Here is an 18725-nt window from a genome sequence, read left to right as displayed (position 1 = left end):
GCCATTGGCAAAATTTCCCAGGGCTGGTCTCTGATATTATTTATTTGGTCTCTGATATTATTTATTTATTCTTCTTCACCATTAATCATTCTGCAAGTGCTACCAACTGCCTCCCATGTTTAAGGGGCTAGGTGAAGTACATCGTTACCCATTTGACGGTAAGCACGGATTAGGTGAGGATGCTTCTGCCTTATTGCTGTATCCATGAACCTAGGCATATCCGTGTCACCTAGCAAAGTAAATTAATATCATAATGAGTTTTTGTTGACAGACTTAATGATTGTTATAAAGATACAGGGGGCTGGATAGAATACTTTTCTTTTTAAAATTCAATTAATTAACATACAATGTGTTATTACTTTCAGAGGTAAAGTTCAGTGATTCATTACATGAATCAGGACTCATTACATGACAAGTCCTCCTTAATGCCCTTCATGCTGTTACTTTTTTGTTTGTTTGTTTGTTTGTTTTGGAAAATTTGAAAAAAAAAAAAGGCTTGCTCTAAAGGCCCACTGGATTTTCTAATAGGGAGTATAACTTATTAAATCAGTACTTAGTGAGATACTGCAAATGCTCCATTTATTTTAAGAGTGACATATAGCAAGTCTTCCATAAAATATATTGAATTAACTTGTTCAGCAATCTTTTTGTGTTCCTTTTGACAGTAATTACTATTGACCTACTGTGTAATAGGTATTTTATATGTGTCATATTCCAGTAATAATAATCACAACAATAATAAAAAAAAAAGAGGAAGAAGAGGGGAAGAGGATAATATAATTATTATCTGCCATGTGTTGGGCACTTTGAAAGTTTTACATACTTATAATATTTAATCCTCACAACACATATGGAACATATGAAATAATATCCTCAGTTTTTATAGATAGGATAAATAAGCCATCAAGAAGTTAATTTGCTAAGACTATTGGGATTGTAAATATCTACCCTGGAATATAAGGTCAGGTCTTTCCATTTCACTGTTTTAGAAGAAATCTTATTAAGTAGATTCGCAATCTCCAACGGACAGTCATTGTTTTTATTTGTGTTCTTCCTGTTGATGGAGTGAATGGCTTCTGTACAAAGCAGGTATTGGTATTTAAATAGTAGTGCTGAAGGAAGTTCTTAGAGGGTAAAGTCTTGCTTTGATGAGATTTTAGTAAACACACTTTTTTTCATCTTTTCCTTAGGAAACATGTGATGAGTATCGGACACTGATGAAAAATGGAAAATTATTTTGTTCCCAAGATAAAGAACTTTTTGAAAGCCCTGATGGAAGAGCCTTCATCAGTAGATGTGCCATGTGCAAAATAATACTGTGAGTAAACTTCCTCTTTAAGTGTTTGGGTTACCTGCTATTCTCTGGACTAGTGAGTGTATTTCTGTGTTCTGTCAAATACATTTTTCTAACTTGCAAAGTTTAAATAAAAATGCTTAGCAGATCACTCTGACCCCTCTTCAGGTGGAGCTGGATAAGTGCCACCTACCTGATAAGATTTTAACAATCACACAAATGGTATTCCAAAGCATTCAAGAGCATCCAGGGCTAATACCTTATGTGGTACTTAATAGTCTTTTGAAGAAGCAGTCCCAATTTGAGTTTTCTGGCTCTGGGACAAAAAAGAATTCTTGGGTGGTGTGTTAAGCCCTGACTCTGTTGTACGCTTGGGACTGAGGAAAGACCCCTGGGAGTGATGCCGAATTCTCCTTATGGCAGCCAGCCAGTAGAAAAACTTAAGCGGGACAAACCCTAATCCTGTGAGTTGCCAGTGTTTTTAAACATTTCGGATTATGCTAGAAAAACATAGTCTAAAGAACTGATTTTAGATTCCGCCTCCCAGCAGCTCAGGAAGGGTCAGTTTCCTGGGGGTTTACTGACATCTATGCAATGCTCCTTAGCTTGATTTCCTTCTCTTTAATGAAACTATGAAATATAGTACATTTTGAAAAATAATTTGAAACAAAAATAAAATACCTTGAGATATACAAGGCAGGCTATTTATCTCTTTGAAGTCACTTACTCAGTTATTGTTTCTGTCACCTATTTAAATTATGTTGGAATAAACTTGGTTACTTAAACTGAAAAGGAGATATACAAGGCATAAAAGCTCTTAAATTTCTGAATTTGCCCTGTGGGACCTTACAGTTTAGAACGAAAAGAAGCAGATAGATTTTGGTTCAGTGCGAATATGGTATTTCAAAGAGACTATTCCAATGATGGCAGAGATGGCTTTTAGAGTTGGTGAACACCTGGATGTTGTAAGCATGAAAGGGGTCGGGGAGCATAGTCTGTTGGTTGTGCTGTTAAAGGTAGAGATTCTTGCCTCCTGTAGAACCATGTCTGAGATATTTTTCAGCACTGAAGTAGAATCAGTAGAATCATTTTCAGCACTGAAGTAGTCTGAGATATTTTTCAACACTGAGGAGAGATTTATGGTCCCTTAGCTAATTTCTGCACATACCTATCTCCACATCTGATATACTAGATTGAACTGAGAAGAAGAATCAAAATTAAGGTTGGCATATATGCCATTATCTCCCAAGTTGGGAAAGCATTCTAAGCTATGCTACTCCCTGCTCTCTTCCAGGGAAAAAGAAGCAAAATCCCAGAAAAGGGCCAGCTATTTAACAAGAGCCTCTCAGACCACTGCCCCAGAAAAGGTGAGATTATTTGAAGTCAACTTGTCATTATTGCTTTCAAGATTGTGTTCGATTCTATTTAGAGCTACTTGTGTATTTCCTAATTACTAGGTCATACCTGTTGTGAGGCCAACTCCTTAGGAAGCTGTTGATGAAGCTGGGGGTTATCACTAGGAATTCTGACAAGTATTCGTATCACTCCAGGTCTCCTGGGTAGTTTCTTCTCCAGTATCTTCTTGCTGTTCCTTCTTTCTGTCCCTCACACATAATTAAAACAATCAGTCAAGGGAGATGCACCCAAATTACTGTAACACCCCTGGTCTAACCAAGCTAAAATTTTCCCCATCAATGTTACTTAGGAATATCTGAGAATCTTAGCCTTCACAGTAAATCTACTTAACCACAATCTTTGCTTGAACCTAACTGGTCTCACTTTTTTTTTTTTTTTTTAAGATTTTATTTATTTATTTGACAGAGATCACAAGTAGGCAGAGAGGCAGACAGAGAGAGAGGAGGAAGCAGGCTCCCTTCCGAGCAGAGAGCCCGATGCGGGACTCGATCCCAGGACCCCAAGATCATGACCTGAGCCGAAGGCAGCGGCTTAACCCACTGAGCCACCCAGGCGCCCCTGGTCTCACTTTTAAAACAATAACACAGTCACCCCTCAAGTGGTCAATCACTGCAAATCCTTTATCTGAGCAAAAGCGAGCAGCTTCTGTGCTCTAAAAACATCCCTGGAGATCAGAAAAGTTTCCTGGAAAGTTCCAGTTCTGCCTTTAGTTGTCACATTTAGAGAGAGGCTCATTCAGTATGATCTATTCTCCTTCTTCACCCTCTCCTCCCATCTTTTTCCTTCATGAGAAACTATTCAGTGATGTTTTAAGATAGAAAACACAGCAAATGACAAACAAACAAACAAAAAAAGAAATACACATACATACCAATTCTAACAAAACTATTTTGAAATATTTCTAATCGTACATTTACTGAATTTTAATCAAATAAGATTTTTAAGAAATAAAATTTTGGAATTCTAAGACAAGATCCTTTTCTATTATTATTTTATGCCTGAGTTATAATTTTTAACCTCTTAAGTCCTTATGATTACTTGCCTTGCTACCTAGGAACATACTTAACTTACAAATTAAGGTAGTCCATATTTGACTGTAGGCCCTTGAGGTAAAATTACCTGTTTAGATTTTTACTTGTTTGTTTTTGAATGGTTTCATGTAATTACATTGGTTTTGTTGTTACTTTCCCCCATAAGAGAGAAAAATCTACCTACTTTCTCTGCTTAGATTCCTCACATGAAAAATCAACCTGATGTTCACTTTCAGAATAAGGTGCTTTACCTATTCAAGAATTTTCCTCCTATATGGTGCTCCTGGGTGCCTCAGTGGGTTAAAGCCTCTGCCTTCAGCTCAGGTCATGATCCCAGGGTCCTGAAATCGAGCCTCACATCACGCTCTCTGCTCAGTGGGGAGCATGCTTCCTCCTCTTTCTCTGCCTGCCTCTCTGCCTACTTGTGATCTCTCTCTGTCAAATAAATAAATAAAATCTTGGGGGGGGGATTTTTTTTCTCCTACAGACAGTCTTTCTCACTTGCAACATCAATTTCTTCTTCACTAGTATGTCATCTTTTCACTTTCTGGCACCAATATCCAATCCATCTACAACTCTCATTGGTATTGTCTCCAAAGTCTATCCCAAATATGACCTCTTTTCACCATTTTCATTTCTATCATCTATAGTCCAATTCCTCATAATCTTTAATGTGTTTGGTCCATTTAGAGACTTTTACTTTTTTTTTTTTTAACAGCTCCTTTCCTCTCTTTTTTAAAAATTTATTTAAATTTATTTTTTATTTTCAGCATAACAGTATTCATTATTTTTGCACCACACCCAGTGCTCTATGCAATCTGTGCCCTCTATAATACCCACCACCTGGTACCCCGACCTCCCACCCCCTGCCCCTTCAAAACCCTCAGATTGTTTTTCAGAGTCCATAGTCTCTCATGGTTCACCTCCCCTTCCAATTTCCCCCAACTCCCTTCTCCTCTCTATCTCCCCATGTCCTCTGTGTTATTCCTTATGCTCCACAAATAAGTGAAACCATATGATAATTGACTCTCTTTGCTTGACTTATTTCACTCAGCATAATCTCTTCCAGTCCCGTCCATGTTGCTACAAAAGTTGGGTATTCATCCTTTCTGATGGAGGCATAATACACCACAGTATATATGGACCATATCTTCTTTATCCATTCGTCCATTGAAGGGCATCTTGGTTCTTTCCACAGTTTGGTGACTGTGGCCATTGCTGCTATGAACATTGGGGTACAGATGGCCCTTCTTTTCACTACATCTGTATCTTTGGGGTAAATACCCAGTAGTGCAATTGCAGGGTCATAGGAAGCTCTATTTTTAATTTCTTGAGGAATCTCCACACTGTTCTCCAAAGAGGCTGCACAAACTTGCATTCCCACCAACAGTGTAAGAGGGTTCCCCTTTCTCCACATCACCTCCAAAACATATTGTTTACTGTCTTGCTAATTTTGGCCATTCTAACTGGTGTAAGGTGATATCTCAATGTGGTTTTAATTTAAATCTCCCTGATGGCTAGTGATGATGAACATTTTTTCATGTGTCTGATAGCCATTTGTATGTCTTCATTGGAGAAGTGTCTGTTCATATCTTCTGCCCATTTTTTGATATGATTGTCTGTTTTGTGTGTGTTGAGTTTGAGGAGTTCATTATAGATCCTGGATATCAACCTTTTGTCTGTACTGTCATTTGTCAATATCTTCTCCCATTCTGTGGGTTGCCTCTTTGTTTTGTTGACTGTTTCCTTTGCTGTGCAGAAGCTTTTGATTTTGATGAAGTCCCAAAAGTTCATTTTCGCTTTTGTGTCCTTTGCCTTTGGAGACATAACTTGAAAGAAGTTGCTGTGGCTGTTATCGAAGAGATTACTGCCTATGTTCTCCTCTAGGATTCTGATGGATTCCTGTCTCACGTTGAGGTCTTTTATCCATTTTGAGTTTATCTTTGTGTACAGTGTAAGAGAATGGTCGAGTTTCATTCTTCTACATATAGCTGCCCAGTTTTCCCGGCACCATTTATTGAAGAGACTGTTTTTTTTCCACCATATATTTTTTCCTGTTTTGTTGAAGATTATTTGACCATAGAGTTGAGGGTCCATCTCTGGGCTGTCTACTCTGTTCCACTGGTCTATGTGTCTGATTTTATGCCAGTACCATGCTGTCTTGGTGATCACAGCTTTGTAGTAAAGCTTGAAATCAGGTAACGTGATGCCCCCCGTTTTATTTTTGTTTTTCAGCATTTCCTTAGCGATTCGGGGTCTCTTCTGATTCCATACAGATTTTAGGATTATTTGCTCCAGCTCTTTGAAGAATGCTGGTGGAATTTTGATTGGAATATCATTAAAAGTATAGATTGCTCTAGGCAGTATAGACTGCTCTAGGCAGTATAGACATTTTAACAATGTTTATTCTTCCGATCCAAGAGCACGGAATGGTCTTCCATCTTTTTGTGTCTTTTACTTTTTAAACTGATTGATTCACTCATCAATGTTTCTCATTGATGTAGATTGCCAACTATGTAGGATATCAAGTCCATATGCGTGTATCTGTGTGTTTCTGAGTTCCCTATTCTGTTCAGATGAGCTCGTTGCTTCAGTAACTAATAAGGCAGGTCCCTTTTCTTAATTCATCTTTTTCCAAGTTCACTTACTTTATGCATAGACACACTTTTTTCCATATACTAGAAATAAAAAGTTTATTGAGTTTATGTAAAATCCAACATGAGTTTGGGAACAAAGTGATCAGGGATACCAAGAATGTAATAATTTGAGTTAAATTGACTTTTTGTAATATGAGCCTATCCAACTCAAGAGCACAGAATACCTTATCATTAATTCATAATCATTTCTGTCTGCTTTATGAAATCTATTAAGTATTCTCAACAGATTTTTATAATTTTTGCTAATACCTAGGTAATTTGTCATTTTACTGATATTTTGTTTGGTATTTTATTGTTTATGGTATTTCTATCTGGTTATTGTTCTGTTGATTTCTACAGGTTAATCTTATATCGAACAGCTTTATGATATCTTGTGTTAATTCTGATAGTTTTTTGAGTCTGTCATTTTTTTCTTGGTAGTTGATCACATTATCTGCATAATAGGAGATAATAGGTGTTTTATAACTCCCTTTTCCATTTTATCATTCCTTTATTTCTTTTTCTTTTCTTATATGATTGTCTAGGATCTAGAATTCCTTAGTTAAACAGTAGTGATGATAATGAACATCAGCTTGCCCTGTCATCATATATTAAAAGGAATATATCTAGAGTTTCTCCATAACTATACTTACTGTAGGTGTTTTATAAATAAACTTTAGCAAGTTTAGAAAATTCCTTTCTGTTCTTAATCTCCTGAATCTGTTTTGATCATTACCAAATGTCTTTTCTACAACTGTTGAAATAATTTTCTAATTTTTCTCTTTCAGTCTATTAATATAATAAATTTCTTGATAAATTTGCTTATGTTAAACTATTAATGTTTTCTTAAGGTAAATCATACTTAACCATACACATTTTTAATACACTGTTGAATTTGGATAGTATTTCATTTAGGAAATTTGAAACTATTTTTGTAAGTAAAATGAAAACACTTCATTTTTCATTTTACTGGAGATCTCATTTCATTTAGGTTTACTCACTTCATTTAAGGAGGTTAGCAAATCCTCTATCCAAAAAACAAAAAAGCAGCTCTTTCTGCTTACAGGTCCTGTTCCTGTACTTTAATGAAACCACCTTTTTTGCACCAGAAAAAAAAAAAAAGAGAGAAAGAAAAAGAAAACACAGTGAAAAAAATCCCAGTGGAAACCAAATGCTGGGGTAGATGTAACTATATCCCGAAATTTGAATGCCCTCCCCGGTACATACAGGCCTATCTGCAAACAGTGGAAGCCTTATTAGCCTGAGGTGTTTGAGCCCAAACTGTGTCTGATCATTGGCCAACCACTAAGTTATAGAGATAAATAAAGAAAAACCTAGAGAGACAGTCTTAAAAAAATAAAAACCATAAACATTTCCATGGGAGACACATCAACAGCTGTACACTATAGAACAGCAAGAAATCAGAGAGTTAGCCCAGCCAAAGATGCAAATAAGCAATAAGACAGCGAAAAGAATCTTTACAGTGAAATCATTATTCAAAATGTCCGATCTTCAACAAAAATTATGAAATATGCAAAGTAACTGGAATGTATGACCCATACTCAGGGAAAGAAAAGCCAATGGAAACTATCTGAGTGTTCCTGAATGTTAGATTTCACAAAGACTTGAAGCAGCTATTTTAAAAATGTTCAAATACTAAAGAAAACTATAGGTGGATTATTAAAGGAAAGTATAATGACAATGAATAAACAAATAGAAATTTTCAGGAGATAGAGATGGAGATAGACAATGGTATATATCTCAAATAGAAATTCTGGAGTTGACAAGCATAAGTCAAAAAATTGAGTAGAGAGGTTCAAAAGCAGCATTGAGGTTGCATAAGAAAGAATTACTAAACTTGTAGAAAGATCAATAAAAGTTAACAATAGAAATAGAGAAAAATATTGATGAAAAATGGAGCAACAGAGTCTCTGAGGTAGCAGGCATGCCAAAACATGTGCAATAGAAATATCAAAAATAAAAAAGAGATAAAATAGAACAATTATTTCAAGAAATAATGGCCTGGGGCGCCTGGGTGGCTCAGTGGGTTAAAGCCTCTGCCTTCAGCTCAGGTCACGATCCTGGGTCCTGGGATCGAGCCCCACATCAGGCTCTCTGTTCAGTGGGGAGCCTGCTTCCCCCTCTCTCTCTGCCTGACTCTCTGCCTACTTGTGATCTCTCTCTCTGTCAAATACATAAATAAAATCTTAAAAAAAGAAAGAAAGAAAGAAATAATGGCCTAAAGTGTATCACACTATATTTTTTAAAAATTACTCATTACATTCAAGAATTTCAACAAGTCCCAAATAGGATAAATATAAAGCAATTGGAATTTAGGCCATCATGATCAAAATGTTGAAATCAAGAGAAAATGTTTGAAGTGGCAACAGAAAAATGACACGTTCTTTATACTGGTTACAATTGATGACTCATCTAAAATAATGAAGGCCTAAAGACAATGGAATGGCGTGCTCAAAGTTCTTAAAAAAAAAAAAAGTTTATCAATATTCTATATCCAGAGAGTTAATCTATAAAAATTAAATCAAATAAAGAAATTTCCGAATCAGTGAAATCTGGGAAAATTTGTTGCCTTCAGACTTGTCTTACAAGTAATAATAAAAGTAGTGCATTAGCTGAAGGGAAATGACTCCTGGATGGTAACTTGGACTTACAGAAAGAAATGAAAAGCACCAGAATGATAAATATATATATTAATATGAACTACTTTATAAATATATTTCCCTTATTTTCATCGTTTCTTTTATTTATTTTTCATGTAATCTCCGCATCCAATGTGGGGCTTGAATTCACCAAGATCAAGAGTCCCATGCTCTACTGACAGGGACAGCCAGGTGCATCTCACCCAGTTCCTTTTAAAGATACAACATACAAAGCAGTAATTACAGTGCTGTTTTATTGGGTGTATTGATAATTTTTAAAATTAATTAATTATTTTTTAAAATAAACGTATAATGTATTTTTATCCCCAGGGGTACAGGTCTGTGAATCGCGAGGTTTACACACTTCACAGCACTCACCATAGCACATACCCTCCCCAACGTCCATAACCCCATCCCCCTCTCCCAAGCCCCCTCCCCCCAGCAACCCTCAGTTTGTTTTGTGAGATTATAAGTCACTTATGGTTTGTATCCCTCCCAATCCCATCTTGTTTCATTTATTCTTCTCCTACCCCCCTACCTCCCCCCACATTGCATCTCCACTTCCTCATATCAGGGAATTCATATGATGGTTGTCTCTCTCCAGTTGACTTATTTCGCTAAGCATGATACCCTCTAGTTCCATCCACGTCATCACAAATGGCAAGATTTCTTTTTTTGATGGCTGCATAGTATTCCATTGTGTATATATACCACATCTTCTTTATCCATTCATCTGTTGATGGACATCTAGGTTCTTTCCATAGTTTGGCTATTGTAGACATTGCTGCTATAAACATTCAGGTGCACATGCCCCTTCGGATCGCTGCATTTCTGTCTTTCGGGTAAATACCCAGTAGTGCAATTGCTGGGCCATAGGGTAGTTTTATTTTCAACATTTTGAGGAACCTCCATGCTGTTTTGCAGAGTGGTTGCACCAGCTTGCATTTGTATGGATAAAATATTTAAGATAACTATAGTACAAAGGGGAATAAAAAAGCTGTACTGGGGCAAAGTTTCTATATTTTACCAGAATTAAATATTAATCTTTAATAGATTGTGATAAACTAGGAGGCATACTGCAATTACTAGAGTAACCAGCAAGAAAATGACAAATATAATAAATAAATAAAATGAACACAATAGTTAAAAAGACACCCTAGAAATATTTAACCAAAAAGAAGGCAGTAGAGGAGGATTAAAGAAGTAAAAAAGCACAAAATCATATTGAAAACAAATAGAAACATAGCAAATAAAAATATATCAATAATTATACTAAATTTAAATAATTTAAATATTCCAGTCAAAAAGTGGAGATTTTTGTCTGATTAAAAAAAACAGCTATAGGGCGCCTGGGTGGCTCAGTGGGTTAAAGCCTCTGCCTTCAGCTCAGGTCATGATCCCAGGGTCCTGGGATCGAGCCCCACATCGGGCTCTCTGCTCAGCAGGGAGCCTGCTTCCTCCTCTCTCTCTCTCTCTGCCTGCCTCTCTGCCTACTTGTGATCTCTGTCTGTCAAATAAATAAATAAAATCTTAAAAAAAAAAAACAGCTATAAATTATCTCCATTAGGTATTCCTTAAATCCAAAGACAGAAGAAGTGTGAAATGATGAGTGATACCAGGCCAAATATAACATGAGAGAGCAAGATTTGCTACATTACCATCTGAAAAAATTGACATTAAAAAAGGCATTTTTATTTTATTTTATTTATTTGTCAGAGAGAGAGAGAGGAGTGAGAGCAAGCACAGGCAGACAGAGTGGCAGCAGAGGCAGAGGGAGAAGCAGGTTCCCTGCCGAGCAAGGAGCCCAATGTGGGACTCGATCCCAGGACGCTGGGACCATGACCTGAGCCGAAGGCAGCCGCTTAACGAACTGAGCCACCCAGGTGTCCCTAAAATAGACATTAAGACAAATAATATTATTGGAGACAAACAGGGATATTTTGTAATACAAAAGTATTAACACACCAGGAGATATAACAATTATAAATGTATATGCTCCTACTCACAGAAGTTCAAAATGTATAAAACCAGATATTCTTTAATTAAATGAAAAAATAGACAATTCAGCAATAATAATTCGAAATTTTAATACTCTACTGTTAAAAATTGATGGATCTAGACAAAATATCAATGATATAGAATACTTGAACACTAGGAACTAACTGAAATATACAGAGTGTTTCCCCAATGACTACAGAAGGTACATTCTTTTCAAGGAACAATGAAACAGTCTACAAAATAGATTAAATGCTAGGATATAAAATGTATCTCATTAAATTTAAAATAATTAAAATCATACAAAATATGTTTTCTGAAAAACAGAATTGAATAGAAAACCAGCAAGAGCAAGAAATTGGAGAATTCCCCAAATATTTGGACAGTAAGAAGCAGCATACTTCTAAATAACTGATGGATAAAAGAAACAATCTTGAGAGAAATCAGAATATAATTTGAACTGAAGAAATATAAAAATTCAATTCAAGACTTAAGAGCTTAGCTAAAGCATTGTATAGAGCTTTAAAAATACCTAAATCAGAGAAGAAAAAAGGTCACAAATTAATAATCTTAACTTCTACATTAAGAAACTTAGAAAAAGAAGAGCAAACTAAACCTCAGTCAAGCAGAAGGAGGGACATACTAAAGAATAGAGCAGAAATCAATAAAATATAAAACCTTAAATTAATAGGAAGTTAATGGACCAGATGTTGGTTCTTTGAGAAGATTAACAAAGCTGGTATACCTTTAGACAAAATGCCCTAACAAAAAAGAAAAAAAGTGAAAGAAAACAAAATTACCAAATTCAGGAATGAAATATGAAATATCATTATATACCCTAGAGAAACTACAAGGATTATAGTAGAATATTATGAACAAATGTGTGCCCCAAAAGTAGACAACTGACATGAAATAGACAAATTCCTAGAAATACATGAATTACTAAAAACTGACCCAAGAAGAAATAAAAAATCAAAATAGATGTATAGCAAGTAAACAAGTTGAATCCATGATTAAGTGAAAGAAAAGTTCAGATTTTGTTGGTGACCCCCACCAAATAGTGAAAGAAGAAATATTAATCTTGTATAGACTCATTCAGGAAATAGAAGAAGTAACACTTTTTAGCCAGTATTATTTTGATATGAAATCCAAAGGAAGATATCACAACTACAGAAGACTACTGACAAATATTTCTCATAAATGTACATAGAAAAATATTTAACAAAATATTAGCAAACAGAATCCACAACAACAACAACAACAACAAAAGATAAAACCATAACCAAAGGAAATTATTCTAGGAAAGAAAGGTTGGTTTAACAACAGAAAATCTAGTATACCATATTGATAAAGGACAAAAATACCTCATTATTTCAATAGAGGCAGAAAAGGCATTTAACAAAATCTAACAGTCATTCAAGATTAAAAAAAAAAAAAAACCACTCTTCTGTCTCTCTTTCAAACATGAAAACACACAAACTCACATGCACAAAACTACTGATAGATAAAAACTTCCTCCGCTGATAAATGATAAAGCTTTAACTTACTTAAAGGGTTAGGGAGTGAATACCTTTACTTTAAAGACTAGAAGAAAGTGCAGATGATTGCTCTTACCACTTTTATTCAACACACCACTTCTATTCAACATTGAGCTGGTGGATATAGCCAATATAATAAGGCAAAATTTCTTTTCTTTTTTTTTTTTAACAGATTTTATTTATTTATTTATAATTTATTTATTTCACAGAGAGACAGCAAGAGAGGGAACACAAGCAAGGGGAGTGGGAGAGGGAGAAGCAGGCTTCCTGTAGAGCAGGGAGCCCAATGAGGGGCTTATCCCAGGACCGGGGGATTATGAGCTGAGTTGAAGGCAGATGCTTAACTGCTTAACGACTGAGCCACCCAGGCACCCCAAGGCAAAATTTCTTAATTAATTAAGATATTCTGCTTGGAACAAAAGTAATTTTTTTTCATTGTAGGTACATGATACTGTATATAGAAAATCCTAAGCATCCATAAAAAGAAGCTAGAGAATAAGTTTAGCAAGAAACTAATAAAAGAGTTTAGCAAGATTTCAGTATACAAATCAGTAATGCAAACTGCATTGTATTTCTGTATACTAGCAATGAACAATCCAAAAATTATTATCAAGATGGCAATTCTACCAAAATTAATCTATAAATTCTACATATCCCCTACAAAGTCCTAGCTGACTTTTTTTTTTTTTTTGGTAGAAATCAATAAATTAATTTTAATATTTATATAGAAATGTTGGGACACCCAAGAGTAACTGACTTCAAAATGTATTATAAAATGAAAGTGAACAAAACAGTGTGTTATTGGTTTAAGGGCAGGCATAAAGATCAGTGCAGTGGAATGGAATTTATATTCTTTCCATTTATGGTCAGATATTTGACTGACTTGTCAAGATAAAACAAATGCTTGGAAAATTTAATATCCATAAAAATAAATTTAGACTCTTACCTTACATCATCCATAAAAATTAACTCAAAATGGATTAGAGTCTCAAATTTAAGAGTCGTAACTTAAATCATTTCTGGGCTAAAACGTAACAGAAGAAATTCATGAACTTGGGTTAGACAGAGTTTTTAAATATGAAACCAGAACCATGCTCCATAAATACAAAATTAGTAAGTTGGACTTCATCAAAATTACAGGCATACTTCATTTTATTGCACTTGCTTTATTATGTGTCTCAGATGTTTTTATAAATTGAAGGTTTATGACAATCTTGCATCAAACAAGTCTATTGATACCATCTTCCCAATAGCAGTTGCTCATTTCATGTCTCTGTGTCACATCTTGGTAATTCTCCTAATATTTTAAAACTTCATTATTATAAATTTTTATGGTTATCTGTGATCAGTGATCTTCAGTGGAGAAGAACAATGAAATTAATGTTGTTTTCATGACTGCTAATGCAACATTCATTCTGCAGCCCATAGATCAAGGAGTAATTTTGACTTTTAAGTCTTATTGTTTAAGAAATATATTTTGTTAGGCTCTAGCTGCCATAGATAATTTCTCTAATGGCTTTGGGCAAAGTAAATTGAAAACCTCTAGAAAGGATTCACTATTCTAGATGCCATTATGAACATTTTGATTCATGGGAAGAGGACAAAATACAGTCTCAACATTAACAGGAGTTTAGAAGTTGATTCCAACTTTCACAAATGACTTTGAGGGATTTAGAACTTCAGTGGCGGGAGCAACTGCAGATGTAGCAGGAATAGCAAGTATTCTCCAGAAGTGCAGGCTGAGTGTGGCTGAATTACCGCAATCTCGTCATGAAACTTGAACCTATGAGCAGTCACCTTTTTTTTTTTTTTTAAGATTTTTATTCATTTAGGGATGCCTTGGTGGCTCAGTTGGTTAAGCAGCTGCCTTCGGCTCAGGTCATGATCCCAGCGTCCTGGGATCGAGTCCCACATCGGGCTCCTTGCCCCGCAGGGAGCCTGCCTCTCCCTCTGACTCTGCCTGCCACTCTGCCTGTGCTCTCTCTCTCTCTCTCTCTGACAAATAAATAAATAATAAAAAAAAAACTTTTAAAAAAACGATTTTTATTCATTTATTTGAGGGGAGGCACTGGGGAGATGCGGTGGTAAAGAGAGAATCTCAAGCAAACTCCTTACTGAGTACACAGGCCTACATGAGGCTCCATCCCATGAGCCTGAGAGCATGACCTGAGCCAGAATGAAGAATCAGGTGCTTAACCAACTGAGCCATCCAGGTGCCCCAAGGAGTCACTTATATAGTTTCTTGAGCTGGAATCTACTCCTGGTGAAGATGCTGTGAGGATTGTTGAAATGACAATAAAAGATTTAGAATATTCTGTAAACTTAGTCGATAAAGCAGGGTTTGATAAGATTGAGTCCTAGTTTTGAAAGATGTTCTGCCGTGGGTAAAATGCAGTCAAAACGGCGTCACATGCCACAGAGAAATCATTCACAAAAGGGAGAGTTCATTGGTGTGACACACTTCATTGTTGCCTTATTTTAAGACATTGCAACAGCCATGCCAGCCTTCAGCCACCACCATCCTGATCTGTGAACCAAGACCCTCAACTAGCAAAAAGGGGAAGACTCACTGAAAGCTCAGATGATGATGATAATTTCTTAGCAAAAAAAGTATCTTTTAATTAAGGTGTGGACATTGTGTTTTTTAGACATAACACTATTGCACCCCTAAAAGACTACAGGATAGTATAAACATAACTTCTGCATATACTGGAAAACAAAAAATAATGCGTTTGACTTGCCTTATTGCGATATTTGGCTTTTGCGGTGGTCTGGAACCAAACCTGCATTGTCTCCAAAGTATGCCTGTACAAACATTTGGGCTTCAAATAAAATCACCGAGACAATAGAAAAACAAGTATGGACTGAGAGAAATACTCATATATAGGGTAAAAGACTTTTATCTACAATATGTAAAGAACTCTTTACAACTCAATTATAAGAAGGCAGCTCAATTAGAAATAGCCATCACACTAAAAATGTAATGGCTAATGAGCACTTAAAAAGATGTTTTACATTATTATTATGTAGGGACATGCACATTAAAACTTCAGTAAGGTGCTATTATACACCCACAAGAATGGCTATAAATCCTTAAAATGGAAAATACAGAATGTTGTTAAGATTGTGGACAAACTGGAACACTTAAGAGGTGGCAGGAAAGAGTATTCAAGAGTGCAACTACATGGGAAGACAGTCTGGCAGCTTCTTAAGAAGTGAAACATAAATTTGCCATAAGACCTAATAAATTTGGTCCAAGGAATCTGCCCCATTGAAGTGAAGACATATGTCCACATGAAGCCATGCACGTGAATATTCGTAACAGTATTCTTTTTAATAATCCAAAACTGGAAACAATCTAAATGTCTGCAGGTCTGCTGGTGACAGATAAATAAAATGAGCTACATTTATAGAGTGGAATTTTATTCAGAAATAAAAGGAAAGTACCCCTGATAATGTTATGACATGGATGAACCTAAGAAAGAAGCTGGAATCAAACAATTGCATATTTATGATTCTATTTATAAGAAATATCCAGAAAAGGTAAATTTTAACCAGAAAAATCTGTGGCTGCCTAAGGCTAGAGCTGGGAACTGGGATTAACTGTAAATGGGCACAGGGAAACTCTTAGGGTCACAGAAGTATTCTAAAACTGAGGTGATGGCTAAACACCCCCATAAATTTACCAAAATTCATGCATTTTACGGTATGTAAGTAAAACCTCAATAAAGCTGTCTACAATTATTTTTCAGTTAACATACCTTCTCAATTTTTGGAATAACTTTTAAATTATTATTACTCAGTACAAGTTTTCACTTTTTCTTAACAATTTAGAAAGTGGATTTTAAAGCTATTAGTACTTGGGCATTTGGAGGAGGGAGTATCTCAGACCAGTTTATCTGGATTAATGCTATTGGTCTGTTCCACTTTTCCTATCAAACCACTGTAGGTATTCTACACTTTTTTGGTAGCGCTGTCTCTATTTCAGTTTTGCATATAGATACTGATAATATGTTTTTGCTGTATATATGTGTCAATTTTTATATAGTTACTTAAAATGATGATTGCAAGTGTTTTTAATTCTGTCTTCTCTATCTCTTACCAACTGTCATAGGAATTTAAGTATCAGCTTTTTGGTTAATCTCTATTCTTTTTGTTATCTGTGTCACTTGTTCTTATTTCTTTATGTTTTCTCTGGTGCATGTTTTGTAATGGATTGAGCATTAAAATTTTTAATTTTAAGATTCCATGACAAGGGTATGTAAAGATACTAATGATCATCTATCTCAAGATTTTTTTTTAATTTATTTTTTATTTATTTTCGCCGTAACAGTATTCATTATTTTTTCACCACACCCCGTGCTCCATGCAATCGTGACCTCTATAATATCCACCACCTGGTGCCCCAACCTCCCACCCACCCGTCAATTCAAACCCCTCAGATTGTTTTTTAGAGTCCATAGTCTCTCATGGTTCACCTCCCCTTCCAACTTCCCCCAACTCCCTTCTCCTCTCTATCTCAAGATTTGTGCTTGAAGTGTTTCCTTTTGTCACTCTTTGCCAAATATTTCTTGGGCAGAGAACATAGACCATATGACATTGAATCTTTGAATTTCCTAAGACTTTCTGAGTGGCCTAGTAAATACTCAACTTTTATAAATGTTTTCTATGTCTTGGAAAAAAATGTTTATTTGCTGTTTCCTGGATATAGTTTTCTATAAAAAATCTAATTGCATAAGCATCTTAATTTTTTCCCTTGATCTGTTTCTGAGAAGTGTATTCTAAAATCCATAAATCCAGTTACTGATTTATCTTATTCTATCAAAAATTTTTGGTTGCAGTCTGACGGAGGTAGAGCCTATATTATTAAGTGAACGAATGCTCAGTAACTATTATACCCTTATGTTCTGTTTTCCCTTTTACTTTACATAGTGTCTTTTGTCACTTACGATGCATTTTGGGCTGAATTCTATATTTTTAGTATTAATATTACTGCATCTGCTCTCTTCTTATTTATTTTTACCTCATATCTTTTGTCTTATTGTTTCAGTATCTGTGTGCTCTTTAATTTTAATTTTCTTTTATCATCCATACCTGCTCAATCCTGTTATTCATTTTTTTAAAATTTCTTTAAAGTACTTTATTTATTTGACACGGAGAAATCACAAGCAGGCAGAGAGAGAGGAGGAAGCAGGTTCCCTGCTGAGCAGGGAGCACAATGCGGGGCTCGATCCCAGGACCCTGAGACCATGACCTGAGCCAAAGGCAGAGGCTTAACCCACTGAGCCACCCAGGTGCCCCTAATCCTGTTTTTTAAATCCAATTACAAATTGTATTTTAATTTGTGTGCTTAGCTCATTTATAGTTTGTTATTTCTGTTGTACTAGGACTTGGTTCTCCTAATTTTTCATATTTTCAGTTATCAGACTTAAAAAATTATTTTTAAAGTAGTTTTTTCCTTTCAGTTTTCTTTGATGATGAGTTAAAGGTTGCATATCTATTTTGACTCTTACTATGACTCCCCTTAACCAAATACTCATATTTATAATTATTTATCATCACTATTACTAATGTCACTGTTTATTGTTAAATCCGTATCTTCTCCCCTAACATATGTTAGTTTGCTTTTATTTGGTTAAAGAGCCCTAAACTTCAGGCACCTGGATGGCTCTGTGGGTTAAGCCTCTGCTTTCAGCTCAGGTCATGATCTCAGGTTCCTGGGATCGAGGCCCACAGTGGACTCTGCTCAGCAAGGAACCTGCTTCCTCCCTCTTTTTCTGCCTGCCTCTCTGCCTATTTGTGACCTACGACTCTCTCTCTGTCAAACACATAAATAAAAACTTTAAAAAAAAAAAAAAGCCCTAAGCTTCTCTAATTTGTTATTGACTAGATTCCGTCTTTGAGTTGCTATGGCTGTTTCTCTGTTTCTCTTGTTTTTGTTTTTCATTTTTCATTGATTCTGGAAATGTTCCCTATTTCTTCAAATATTTTTCCTATATATGGTTGCCTCATTTGGGGACTTCTAATTCTATTCCCCATGTTGTTTAGATTTTCTCTTCTATTTTAAATTTATTTTCCTTTATGATTGCTTCTCTGAGAGTTTCTTGATCTAATCTTCTAATCTTCTAATTCATTAGGTACTTGTACCTAATGTT

The 18725-nt window shown here is 35.4% G+C and overlaps 1 protein-coding gene across 2 annotated transcripts in view; it reads left to right on the top strand.

Annotated features, from left to right (window-relative positions):
* SPINK5 (serine peptidase inhibitor Kazal type 5) overlaps positions 1-18725 on the top strand; it is a 91692-nt gene that overhangs the window by 15120 nt on the left and 57847 nt on the right. For both annotated transcript variants that reach the window (XM_082726015.1, XM_082726014.1), the window contains 2 exons: positions 1191-1318; positions 2589-2661. In XM_082726015.1, the coding sequence (XP_082582141.1) occupies positions 1191-1318; positions 2589-2661 (201 nt within the window). The remainder of the gene's footprint in view (positions 1-1190; positions 1319-2588; positions 2662-18725) is intronic.

This window comes from Mustela nivalis, assembly GCF_964662115.1.
Source record: "Mustela nivalis genome assembly, chromosome: 3".
NCBI lineage: Eukaryota > Metazoa > Chordata > Mammalia > Carnivora > Mustelidae > Mustela > Mustela nivalis.
Note: the sequence above shows the minus strand (reverse complement) of the source record. Positions and strands in the feature narration are given on the sequence as shown.